Source organism: Fulmarus glacialis, unplaced genomic scaffold (assembly GCF_000690835.1).
Source record: "Fulmarus glacialis isolate BGI_N327 unplaced genomic scaffold, ASM69083v1 scaffold3986, whole genome shotgun sequence".
Taxonomy (NCBI): Eukaryota; Metazoa; Chordata; class Aves; order Procellariiformes; family Procellariidae; genus Fulmarus; species Fulmarus glacialis.
Window position 1 is genome coordinate 50,983 of NW_009219881.1, and position 13,398 is coordinate 64,380.

General features: G+C 43.5%; 1 protein-coding gene across 1 annotated transcript in view; it reads right to left on the bottom strand.

Moving 5' to 3' along the window:
* LOC104078764 (actin-binding LIM protein 2-like) overlaps positions 1-3,457 on the bottom strand; it is a gene marked incomplete at its 3' end in the record, with an annotated part of 42,618 nt that extends 39,161 nt beyond the window's left edge. The window contains 1 exon segment of the mRNA XM_009580535.1: positions 3,442-3,457. Within this exon segment, the coding sequence (XP_009578830.1) occupies positions 3,442-3,457 (16 nt within the window).
* Positions 3,458-13,398: the final 9,941 nt, after the last annotated feature.

A 13,398-nucleotide genomic window follows, 5' to 3' on the forward strand; every position in this document is an offset into this window, starting at 1 on the left:
AGGGAGGGGCCATCCACACCTCCCCTGGGCAACCTGTTCCAGTGCCTCACCCCCCTGCCAGTAAAGAATTTCTTCCTAATATTTAATCTAGGTCTACCCTCGTTCAGTTTAAAACTGTTACCCCTTGTGCTGTCACTACACTCCCTAAGAGTCTCTCCCCATCTTTCCCATAGACCCCCTTTAAGTACTGGAAGGCTGCTATACGGTCTCCCTGCAGCCTTCTCTTCTCTAGGCTAAACAACCCCAGCTCTCTCAGCCTGTCCTCATAGAGAGATGCTCCAGCCCCCTGATCATCTTCGTGGCCCTCCTCTGGACCTGCTCTAGCCGGTCCATGTCTGTCTTATGCTGGGGGCCCCAGAGCTGAACACTAGGTCTGACAGGCGCTTTCTGTTCTGTGATATTTCTTATGGACATTTTAAAGAGTACTGTGAACTAAACTAAGGTGTAATTTGAATAAATAGACAACATTTATGTGAATAAATATTTTATTCCTAAATAACAAGTTTTTGTAATCCCCCAAATTATCTCTCAATCCAGGGAAAGTGCTAATTCCTCACCAAGGTTCCTGGATGGATAGTGCAGAACCAAAGCCTAAAGACAACGGTAAAAGAAAAACCAAAGGGGTTGTGGGGGGGTCCTCTCCCCTGTTCTTTTTGTGTTTCGTTTTCAGTTTTTTTATCCTGTTCTTGAGGCTGGGTTAAAAAAGTGCAAGCCTTTCATTTCAGGCTCATACAAACAAAATATCATTTGTGTTTTGTTTTCAGTTTTTTTATCCTGTTCTTGAGGCTGGGTTAAAAAAGTGCAAGCCTTTCATTTCAGGCTCATACAAATAAAATATCATTTGCCTTCAACAGCAACCCTCCATCAGCAGAAAAGCTACATCAATTTTCTTTAGCAACTATCAGCATTACTGGCTCTTCTATAAATTCACCAGGAACATCTCTCTTCACAACCCATTACATTCACTTCATGAGATGGAAACATTTTGGTTGAGCAAAAAGACATTAATATCTAAATTTACCAATATCAGCTGTTTAGTTCATAAAAATGTCCAGTTTTTCAACAAAGACACGGGCCACATTCCAACTCTGAACCAAAAACGCACAGCTCTGATAACGGGTATTATTCTGCATGAAGGAATTAGCAGAAAATTATCTCTGTGTTGACACTGAAACCTTTCATCTCTATAGCTAGAGGTGATGACTGAAAATCAAAATAAACACATATGAGACCCAAATGCCATTTACTCACTACATATTTGAGAAACAGGACAAAGTATTGATTGCTGAAATGCTGTATCAAGTGATTTGGGGAGGGTGTGGTTCACAGCAGCCCAGAGGGGAATTAAATTTGCAATCTCCTCTGAGCAGGATTAAAGGAGAAGCAGACGAGTGCAGCAGCACCCGACCAGAATTACACTGGAGTTCAAGTTGTTTTTTTGCCAAACCCTACTTGTGTCGCCTCAGTCAAAACACTCAGGGTTGGATTTAAAAACACCCAGATGAAAGCAAAGAAAACAAGCATTTAAGTGCCTCTAAATATCCCGTGAAGCATTATTCCTGGTTTTAAGTGCCTAAAGTTGGCCCCTGCTCCCTCCCTGCCTTGTGTTTGTGTATAAAATACAGTGACTAGGAGTTCTTCCAGTGCTGGCGTGGGGGTAAGGATAATATAACACAGTAATAAGTCATACGGTAATACGTATGGTGTTCAGAGAACTACATGGGTGTGAGCTATAAATTTACTTTAGATAAGGGGCTTTGGTTTCTTTTCTTTTTCCTGAGAACTGGTGATTCATTATGGAGCCTTGTGGGGGCCTGAGACCTCGATGGTCCTTTCCACAGAAAGGATGAGAAAAAGAGCGACTGTGAAACGGGGACTGCACAAGCCTTCCCCATCCATCCTTCCGACCGCGCTCGGCAGCAGGGAAGAGCAATTCCCCGGCCCCAGCCCTGCCCGGCCGTGCACCCGGTGGTCCAGGCACCGGGGCAGGAGGGAGCACATGCGCCCAAATGGACGGGCACCAAACCTGCCCAACCAGCAGATGGGTTAGAAACAGATGTTCTGCAACGGCATGCTAAGTATCCAGCAGTAACCTGTTTTACGGTATTTCTCAATTAGCAGCTTGTGTTAAAAGCCTTTTCAAATGTGTTTGCATGCTTTACGGTGCCTTGTCATTATGACACAATACCTTTTTATTCCATACATCTCACAACAAAGCAGAAGATCACAAGGATGAAGGGAAGCTAAAGAAGTTTTGCCTTGAATGCCCACATGATGTAGTCCCTGGAGCCCTCCAGCTGGCCATACAGAGGGCTGAACCGTCCCCACGCCAGCGCACACGAGCAAGCTCGCTTCCCCAACAGGGCTCTTCTGCACCGAGTGGGTCCAGCCACCCCCAGAGAAATGCTCGCTGCTCTTTGCAAGACCTCTGCTGTAGCTCCTGCAGCAAAGCTATTACTGCTTCTCTCTTTAGTTCCTATACCGTAAGACAGGCAATTCAGCAAATTCAATAAATCTTTATGTCAATAGGTCTCGATTTAATTGAATTCATTCACATAGTCCAAAAATACAAAACAACATGGTTCAAGAATCACAGTCCTTTTTGAAATGTATACCTGCTTCTACTACTTATAAGCAACAGCTTTTACAGTAGCTTTCTACTGGCAACAAGGAAAGGATTGCATGGGTTTTCCAGCACTTCCTAGCTAGGACAGCAGGCAGACAGCACAACTGAAGTAACCTGTGTTTTTACTGATAATTACAGAGTTTATGGGATCACAGACGAAGGAGAGGTATTATCCAGCACTGTGTGAATGCAACCATGCATAAGAGATGCGACACAACACAAGTACCCAGCACACGAGAGTTCCAGATCTCACCATCTGCTCAGTGCAAAATTCACATCACATAAACAAGCCTAACATGAGCTAACCTCCTGCCCTCATTATTATAATAAAATATTTACCAAATCAACGGCAGTTAATAAAAATCTCTGCTGAATATTAGGAACCGTTACAATGTAAAGGCAGCAATGTAAAGGCTATTTTTGTATGGGTTTAGCAAGATTACAATGAGAAAGGATATAGGAACAGCACTCCAATATATCTGCATAAAGCAATAGGTTTTTTTTTTTCATTACAAGCTGATACAAACTTTAAAGTCAATGTAAATTAAATAAAATGAGGAAAGTTTTCAAATTGAGCTGCCAGCTAAGTGTCAGTATCATTATAATTCCCAAATCATCATTCATATAATTAAAAGAATATGAAGCATAATTTAAAATCAATGTTTATCCATCTTCCTCCACTCTGCTGCGATTCCACGTAAACACAGAATAATTATTCTCATGACAGTATCAGTGATTTTGTTACCCCAGCTCCAGATGAAAAACAAGTCATTCCAGGTCTAGGCTTTCCAAAATATGGAGTCATCACACTGTACCTGTATCTTCAGGCATTCCCGCATTAATTCCCTTCAAGAGAGGAAATGCCACCAGAAGCACCGCTGCTGTGTGGCCGTCCGGCGGCGAGGAGCTCAGCTGGAGCGGCGGGGAGCGGGACCTGCGGCAGCGTGCCGTCACGGAGCCGCTCCGACACCAACGCGCCCAGGGGTCAGATGACTCCTGCAGCACCCACGCACAGGCGGGAGGCGAGCCAACACCTCGCCGCCGTGTAAAAATAGCGTCCTGCAGAAGCCTAAATATCATCATGTCCACGGGGTGGGCCACCGCTGGCAGGGTCCCGGAGGGACCGGACGCGGGATGTGCCACGGCTGTCTTTGCATCGAGTGATGCCACCTTCCATAGCCACTGCAGGGTGGTGCTGGGCACCTGGGGAAAAGGCTTAAAGAAGGAAAACCTGCAAACTGCCTGGCCACAAATTAAAAATACAGGCTGAGGTAGCTGGGAAACCCCTCTAGCCATCCCCCGATCCAGGCGGTCCCTTCCCCCTGCCGCAGGAGGGCACAGCACTGATTTCGGAAGGAGATGCTGTAAGCACGTCTCTCTCCCGAAGGTGGCCAGTGAGACACCTGGCAGCCAAAAATCTCTCCCTGATCGCTCATATAGAGTTGGACTGCGTATCACTGGAATAACAGCGATGTGTTGAGCTATTTAAAGCAATACTTGCTTGCCCAGTTATCATGTGAATACTCCACGAGGATTAAAATCTGTAGCTCTTACTTGCTTTGGACTAAATTTGTATGAAAGCAGTAACATGGCTTGTGCATTGGAAAGGGGACTGATGGCTTGGAGAACAAACTGGCTAAACCTGGAGAAAAGTGCTGGGATAGGAACAGGACTGCACCTCCCTTTTTCACAGAAGCCAAAACACTCTCCCCCCTCCATTGCTCACCATCTTTTATCCAGTCATTGCTTACTTGGTTACAAAGCAGCGAAGAAACAGCTTTTTCTCTCTTTTGACAAACAGAAACTAGTCAGGGGTGTAAATGTGAAAACAGGTCTCCGCAGCTTCTGATGCCGCTGAGGGAGGGCTGCGAAAGCAACACAACTTGTGTAGCACCGTGCACAAAAAGCACAGTAAGTTCACTCTGCTACGCAAGTTGAAGAATATTTTGCACTGAATCATAATAAAATCCATTGAACTGATCCAATTCGCATGTATGTTGAAGGCTGAGTCGATGCTGAATCGTTTTGCAGGAAGTTCAATACCTTCCAATCTCCATTAAAAAACATTTTTTTACAACTTGCAATACTGCTTTTTTTCTTTGTTTGAAAAGAAAAAAAAAGGCTTATTTGTGTAGAATAAAGTGCAAATTTTATGGCTTAGTGAAACGCTTATGAATTTTTTTAAGCTCTTACCAGCTCACTATGGGTGCATTCTTATAAACACTACATAAAGAGGGGGTGGAGGCTCTTTATTCTTTTTTTTGAGAACAAAAAGTATCAATGCTTCAAAAGCATCTATATACAATTATGATCAAGTTTGAAAATATTTCATGATGAGAAGCCAGACACAGCTGATAGTTCACAGATCTTACAGAAATGCCCATCAACTAAAGCAGAAATCAAGAATCCCCCCGAGTTTCCGAATGTTTCCCTTTGGTTTCTTACTTACAGAAAACATCTTTACATTTTGTAATGGATACGAAACAAAACATTGCTTTGTTTGTCCAGTATTGACTATTGGGAACGGAACAAACATTTCTAGAAGCACAGCTGAGGAGCTCTGACTGCAGAAATCCATATGGTGAGTACCCCACTGTCCTGGGCCATGCCAGACGTGGTCCGTTGCTTTAAATATCCCCTGGCTGACATGGCCTGAGCCCCAGAGAGCTGATCTGAAGATCCCAGGTTCTGCACGTTGAATCAAAACTACGAATGATTCCATTTTTAAAAATTTTTATATATGCGCTATCTTGCAGCAACGGACTTTTGGCATTAAAACCTTGTGGCACTATTTTGGTCAGTACTGTTGTGCTGTCTGTGTGAGGCCAAATCCGTCCCCGCGCTCTTTTGGATCATCATCAGCCACCCTGGCCGAGCTCTCCAGATATTTGCAGGATTTGGCCTACTTAGTTTTTCCCAGCGGCTACTTCAGCTTGGCAGAAGCGCAGAAGGCGCTTTGCTAAATAGCAACGCTCCGAAGGAAAGTAATTAATAGGCAGGAAAAGTGAAAGCGCTTTCACGCTAACACAGCCTTTCCCTCCGCTCGCCAGGCTTTCTCCTTTTCAAGGCTAAACGCTACGTAACCCACATTTTGACGTTATGCGATCATAATGCAGTCACATAGTGTACTAATTTGTATTTACAATTCTAGGTGTAATCCCTGAGCCTCCCCTGCGGTCTCACCACTTGGCTACAGCAAAGGAAGAATCATACTCGAAGAGCTCAGAGGGTTTTGATGGCGTTGCTGTGAAACTCCAGCGCCCGTCATGGGCTCCACGGGCACGAAGTACGAGACTGTTGCACTTCATTAGTGCGATGGACTGACTCGGGGGAGCATGACAAGAGACAGCAATGACAGCAGCACAGGCGAGACAGCTCAGACACTGCCTGCCGACGCTCCTGCTGCAAATGATCCAGAAAGCAGAATAGGTTTAACCTGATTTCTCAGATCAACACAAGCCAAACACCTGTAACTCCCCTCTTTTAAAAGTAGTAACGGTACACTATCCTCGCTATAGAAAAGGATGAAAAACACCTGTGACTCCCCTCTTTTAAAAGTAGTAACAGTACACTATCCTCGCTATAGAAAAGGATGAGGCATTTGGCTCCTCTTAAAACTTCAGGTGAAGTTCTGGTAGCCACAGCAATGCCCTCGCCCATCCTCTGTTTCAGGTTTCTTTTCTTGTAAGGTTACATTACCAAGGTCAATGCCTTCACTGATGTCTTTGCAAACAGCAGCCAGACAGCTTAGCAACGAATTTAGGCCACGCTGAAATGGATTAGTTGTCTGCAAACTCCTTATAGCCTATGGTACTATTGGTTGTAAATGGTATTTTTAAAAGATTTCAGATCCGTTCCCAATTAACCCATGTTTTTTCCTGTACTCACATCTCTCTTCCCACTAAAAGCGAATGTCAATAGTAACTGAAGGTGACGGTATACGGCCTAATCCTGCTCCTTTCTCCCATGCTCACAGCACTTCACCAGATCCATTTCGAGCTTTTTCCATAGCCTGTCTTTGAAAATGTTTAGACACATTTATTTTAGTAAATATGGAAGAACGTAGATATTTTTCTTCACTATAAAATATGAAGTACTTTCTAATCAAGAATTTTTTAAAAATCAAAGTGAAAACACCACCTGAGATTCAGGGACTTTGCAATACATGTATCTACCTGCTTGCATACAGCAATTCTCATGCTGCTCGGGGACTGCATGTTGGTTTAACTTTTAGGTTGCCCTGTGTGGAGTCAGGAGTTGGACTCTGTGATCCTTGTGGGTCCCTTCCAACTCAGGATCTTCTATGATTCTACGAATCTGTGTCCTTGGACTTTAAGTCACGCACTAAGTTAAACCAACCACACATATGACTGTTTAATAGCAAATGGAGACTACAGAGTTCAGTCTCAATACAGATTAAGAAATTTACTTTTCATAAACAATCTGTAATTAATAAATTTTACTTTGAAAATGCTGGAAAATACAAGAAATCATCATATTTCACAGATTTTTCTCAGTATGCTTTAAGGTATCTTTCCTTCTGAGTCGTAAAAACTGGCTGTAGAGCTGCTTCATGTTCTTTTTGACTTACAGTGGTTTCAATCCAGGTTAGTGTTTATTTGGATCTTCTGTTGAGGATAATATGATCCCAAACAAACAAACAAACAAACGCAATAAAATTAAGTATACCTCTGTATGTAATGATACAGATTTCGGCAATGCTTGATCACTAGGACAAAAATAAAATTAAGAAACAGATGTTTCCTTTTAACTATCATCATTTATTAATTGAATTGATGTATTCCTTAGTGGTTGTGTTCAAAGTTGGCACTATTGCTGGACAGTCCTTGCCCTCAAGCACTTATGATTCAAATAAAGAGGACAAACCCATGGTAGAAGTGAAAATGAACAGTAAAAGGGTAAAAGTTTGACGAGATAGGGTTGGATAAATGGTGTCTCTACAACTAAACCCATGTCTTCCAACTTTCTGCCCAGCCTCTCCTTTGTCAATCCAAAAAATGGAACTTCCAGAGTCACCCAACCATGTCCTCAGCAACCAGTCGCACCCTACAAAATCTGTCCCGTGCAGAAACAGCCTGAATTTAAACTTCTGGGTCTCAAACACCTCCATCCTCAAGTCCACGCATGAGAAAACATTTCTCATCACCTGCACAGCAATGAGCCGTATACACGGGCATCTTTAATTGAAACACGCACCCAAGCAAGTCAGAGAAAAATAACAATTTGTGAGCTCTTGTACTACAAAGCACTGAAGTATAAGACACTGACAATGCTGCATATTTATGAAGCACAAAAATTTAAAATGTGAGATCAGGCTGAGAATCAATTCTGAGCTCTCCACAACGGAGAGCAGGCAGCTGTGCTTGCTCCAGAGGTAACTGGGTCATGAGTCCTTCTCTGCTCCCTGCTATCTCTTGGGAACAGCAAGCTTCCTTCAGCCCTGAAACTCATGATGACAGCCCTTGTCTGCTGGCAAAGTCGGATGAATGAAACCAGAACTTCTCGTACTCCTAGCTCCTTTCTCCCAGGGGGGACCTCTCTACAGCAGACCTAGATCCAGACTGAAGGGTGCATAATCCCCTTTTACTCCCCCAACCAGAATAAAAGCACCATCTAGTATTCTTCAGAAAACTGCACACATGAAAAAGTGAGCAGAAATCAAACACAAAGCCTGCAAAGCCTTAGCAGAGATTTTATAATGGGAAAAAGTGGTATATCAAACCCATAAACAGGGTGCACGAAAATCCTTAGAGGACTGAAACCCCCGCCCCGTCTCATAACGAGGTGACAGAGTACCGGCACGTCTGGAAGGTGGTTTGCAAAGTGACACAGGTCAGAGGGTAAAGGGATACGGTCTGGCTAGCAGCGAAGGGACGGTGAGAGTCACAGCGATGGTACGGCAGATCACGCGCCTTCAGCAACGAACCTGCCGACCTTAGGGAACTGATAGGGATGGCCGGTAACAAATGGAGTAGACATCAGATAAGAAAAGACCTGCGTTAAGTAGAGGCTATTGGCTGACGTGCCATTTAGCGCAGAAAAGCTGCCACGTAATAAGGATAAGGCAAGCAATTAACAAAAGGTATTAGTTTCTAGAAGGTCAGGCACTACAAGGGACTAATGAGAGAAAGGACTTCAGAGTGTGAGAGGGAAACTTAAACCGTCTGCTGGATACCTGGCGGTAAGCTGGGAAAGCAAGCAGGATAACGGGATGTATCGTATTCAGGGAAGGCATCCCGGCTGCAATAGAAACAGTACTGTAACAAGAACCACCAAGATAAAACCCAGAATCCGAGCCCGGCATTTTATGGGAGGGAGATCGAAGCAGCAGAATGAGGCAATAAAGGTCAGTTGGTGGGGCCAAAAATTGCATGTAGTAGGCATGAAAGTTAGAAAAACTATTTCTATCCTTTAATATGGGAGGAATTAAACTACAATATGAATTTGACTTTTAGGGGATCACGAATGGTGCAAGAAAGATGACAGGCATTGCAAAGACGCCAAGATCATTTTTGGGTATTTCTTCTGGGAGTAAATTAATGCATGCGGCAGGTTTTTAACGATGGATTTTTCTGTGTGGGCTGATGCTACATGCATACAAAGAGAGAGAGAGAGAGATCACTAAATGTTAATTTATCATTGTTTTACATACAAAATTAGCACTTAAATTGCATGGATTTTTAATCAATGGAAATTTTGAGTGCTTAAATGGAGAATAAACTGAAGTATCAAATAAGTAACCAAATAGACTTAAAGGATCTTCATTGCTTCGCTGTCTTCTGGAAAGTTACACAGACATTGCCATAATTCTGCAATCACAAGCTACCTATCGTGCAAGATTATCAAAGGATAATGTGGGTTGGGTGCTATTTGGAAAAAAGATTCAACCTGCTCTCTCATGTGTTTTAATTAGAATCCAGAAATTTAACTTCGGAGGTGTCTTACAAAGAAAAAGAGAAAGCAATGAATGCACACAAAAACCCGGAAAAAATGGAAGATTTCGAGAGTTAAGAGGCCTGGGACTAGGTCTAAGGAAAGATTCATGTGCCAGAAATGCCATACACATTAAGTCCAAAGCTGCAAGGCTGAAAACTCCCTTCTCACGCCTGCTCCTCGGCATGTCCAAAGGCAGAGCAAGCTGATTTTTCACTTCCCATTTCCCAGCTGTCCACGGAGGACTGCAAGAAAGTGCCTTCGGTTTGCCCCTCCTTTTCCATACGTAGTGGACAGTAAAGCAGCTCTACGTGCCTGTTTGCAGCTTTTACCCTTTGTGCGAGTGCAGGGTACTGACCGCTTTTACTCGGTATCACTCAGCAGATATGAGGATCTTCTATCTGAAGAATTACCTTCCTTGTTTTCCAAGAAAACATAACCAGAGAGAGCTTTACGGGTCCTTGGCCCATCTGTTGGAGGAAACCTGGAGAGGAGCTTCCCCACCCGCGCCCCGGTTGCCGTTGCAAGGCCCTGCAGCTCAGCCTGTCCCTGACGCGGGGCACCACCAGGACAGGCACGTGTGGCCAAACACACGAAAAAAATTTGCAAAAAATCTTTGCAAAAAAAATTTGCAAAAAATCTTTGCAAAAAAAATTTGCAAAAAATCTCCTGATTAGGGCAAACTGAAAAACTGGCAAGGTGAGTTTAACTCCATTAGATCCAACAGGGAACCACCGCTGCAAATTCCACTTACTCAGCGGCTCGAGCGGCTGCGAGTCTAACCCCGGCCCTCGCACAGACAGCTCTGTTCAGGGGCACAAAGGCGAGGAGAGAGACACTGCACCAGGGTCAGGATCCGGACTGTGAATCCCAAGTGTAAAGCCCTGAACAAGAAGCCTGCCCCAGAGGGCAGAGGGGATTTCAGACACGTCCTCACCCTCAGCTCTCCGCATCCCGCGCGCACGCGCCCGGCTCCCAGCGCTTTAATCCTTGCATTTAGCCCACAGTGGCCATGCCAGAAAACATTTTTCTGCCCGCTTTCCAAATCCCGTTCTCTATAAAGGGATGTAGCTGCAAAGCAGCTGGTCAGATCCAAAGCCTACTAAAATACATTCATTTTGGTTGATGATCACTGAGGAATTCGTCAACAACATGGAGTGCTGTTTTGAAAGTGAAAAAGATAAAAAAGAAGTCATCATTGGAAATGTGATGCTGTTGGACTTCACCCTTTTCCTAGCGAAGCCCACCAGTAAAACTGTTACTGATCTGGGTGGAAGACTTTCAACACCATTAATTTCTGATCTCAGCTCAGCCAAGTTTTGAACCTAGCAATTTACTCATCACTACCAGAAAGTTCAGCCTTTCCCCTGTTTGCCTAAGGTTACAATTTCTGATCAGTAACAACTGAAATGAAATTATGCCTCTGAGCTCACTTTAATACCAAGAAACAAAGCAGAAAGATTTTTTTTCTTGGAGAATCTCTAAATGAACCAATATTCTTTAGTGCTCAGTTCCAGCGTAAGTAGCTCCGAAATTTTAAGAGTCAATTAAAAAAACCCACTGGACTCTATGACTATTACTGCTCTGCAGCTCCGTGGCTATGCGATAACCACTTCTAGCACCTCCACCAGTTACTCAAGCCATATTCCTGCCAGTCCCCTCATCTTTAGGGCATTAGCTGTAGAGAGCCAGAGAAACTGGCATTTCGGTGCTCTTTCCCCCCCAGGTCTGTAGCACTGAGGGGGTTGCACCCCTGCTCGGCATCACTCTTCACGCTGATATTTGCTCCATCTGTGTCATCGAATGGAGGAAGGGAATGAGCACATTCCCTGGCTTGGAAATGAGCAAATGTTTGGAACTGGGGAAAAACAGTTTAGAAGGAATTTCCATGGCTCATTTCTCTTTCCATTCTCTGGTACAAACAGAATAATACTGACAATGCCTGCTTGTTATAGCAACACCAAAATACAAAAACAAGACAAAATAATATTAAAAAAATAGTTCATTTTGCTAGCTAAGCCACCATGAATCACCCCCAATCATTAATTAAATTATAATTCACTAATTTTCCACTAATGCTGTATGAAATGGTGTTTCGAAAAGGATTACAAACAATAATTTAAGGATCTTTCCAAAGGTTCTTTCTTTTTATGCTGTATTCTATGGCACATAAAAATGTCTTAAATAATTACGCTACCATATAAAACTGAACTCCTGGCTTATTTGCTCTGCTTAATTTGGCATTAAGAGGGGAATAGCCACTTTATTGTAAACGTACAGTTACTTCAAATATATATAGGTATTGACGTTACTGAAGTGCTGGTGCTAAAGTCACACTACTTTAAACAGGTGCAAATTAGCTAACTTTGGTGAAGTTGTCACAGCATGAGAATTTCTCCTTAGATTCAATTACACCCATACAAATCTAATTGTGCTTCATCCCCATTGGATACATCAGCACATTGCCTCTCTTTTCACATGCAGGCTACACAATTTCTGCAATCAATTATCTTTCAACACCGCGTTCATAGGAGAAATGTGTTATATTCACACAAACACAACCCTGCAGCCCAGAGCCACTGTGCACAGTTCTGCAACGAACAGTTCTACTGTCGATGGACACATTTTTATGCTATCTATACAGCACACTTTTTGACTGAGTTTTGGATTGCTTAATTTGCAACCTGCCACCTTATTCAGACAGTCAATGAGTTTTATGTCAAACTGAGTATTTTGGTTTGAAGCTTTATATTCACCTTTTGCAGACAGAAAGGGAAGAAGCAACATCACGTGATGAAATTGTGTCTTATTTATAAAAGAAAGATACCGCACACCATTTTCCCCAGAAAATGCAGAAATGCAATTCAGTGAAGACCAGAGGAAAATGCAACGCCAAATCCCACGTGAGCCTCACTCCCCTGATTTCAACACGGTTGAAACACAGAGGAATTATGTTCATTGTGCTGCAGGAACAATGGTGGGATATGTGCTCGGTGGGGGCAGGAGATGCTGGAGCCTGCTAGTCCCCATCCTGCCTCTGTACCCAGGTTGCTTTTGCATGGAGACCTTAGTTTAGAGGAGGTGAGGGAAACTGGTGGCCAAGGTCCGGTCCCAGTGCTATGTCAGGGTGAGGCTGTGGTGAGCACAAACAGGAGCTGCCACAGTCTTCACATTGCCTGTATTTACTTAGTCCAATGCACTGGAAAAGAAGGAAGAAGAGCAGGCTCGGGGGCACCTCATCACAGTATTGCAGTATTTAAAGAGCGGCTACAAAAAGGATGGAGGCTCTCGGTTCACAAGGAGCCACATAGAGAAGACAAGGGACAAGGGGTACAAGTTGCACTGGGAGAGGATTCATCTTGACATAAGAAAGAAATTACTCACAGTAAGAACAATCATGCCCTGGAACAACCTCCCCAGGACGTGGTGGAGTCCCCATTGATGGAGGTTTTCAAGATGCGATTGGAAAGGGTGCTAGACAATCTCATCTAGGCTCCCTTTCCCACAAAAGGTTGGACCAGGTGATCTTTTGAGGTCCCTTGAGTTGTTCTATGATTCTGTGAATAAATGCAGCCCTGCATGATGGAAAATGTGATTCAGTAATTCGTTTCTGTTCACCAAGGGGGGAAACTGTAAAATGTGTTTGAAAGAAAGCACCAAAGAACGCTTTTCAAGTCAAAACAAGAGAAAGCAAAAGAAACAGTTTTGAGGTAGTTTCTTAATCTAAATTGGCTTTTAGTTTCACTGGGACTGAACCCGGTAAGTCCTCACATTCCGTGCAAAAACCACAATCTAAAATTGTAGCCAAGGCCTGCTGA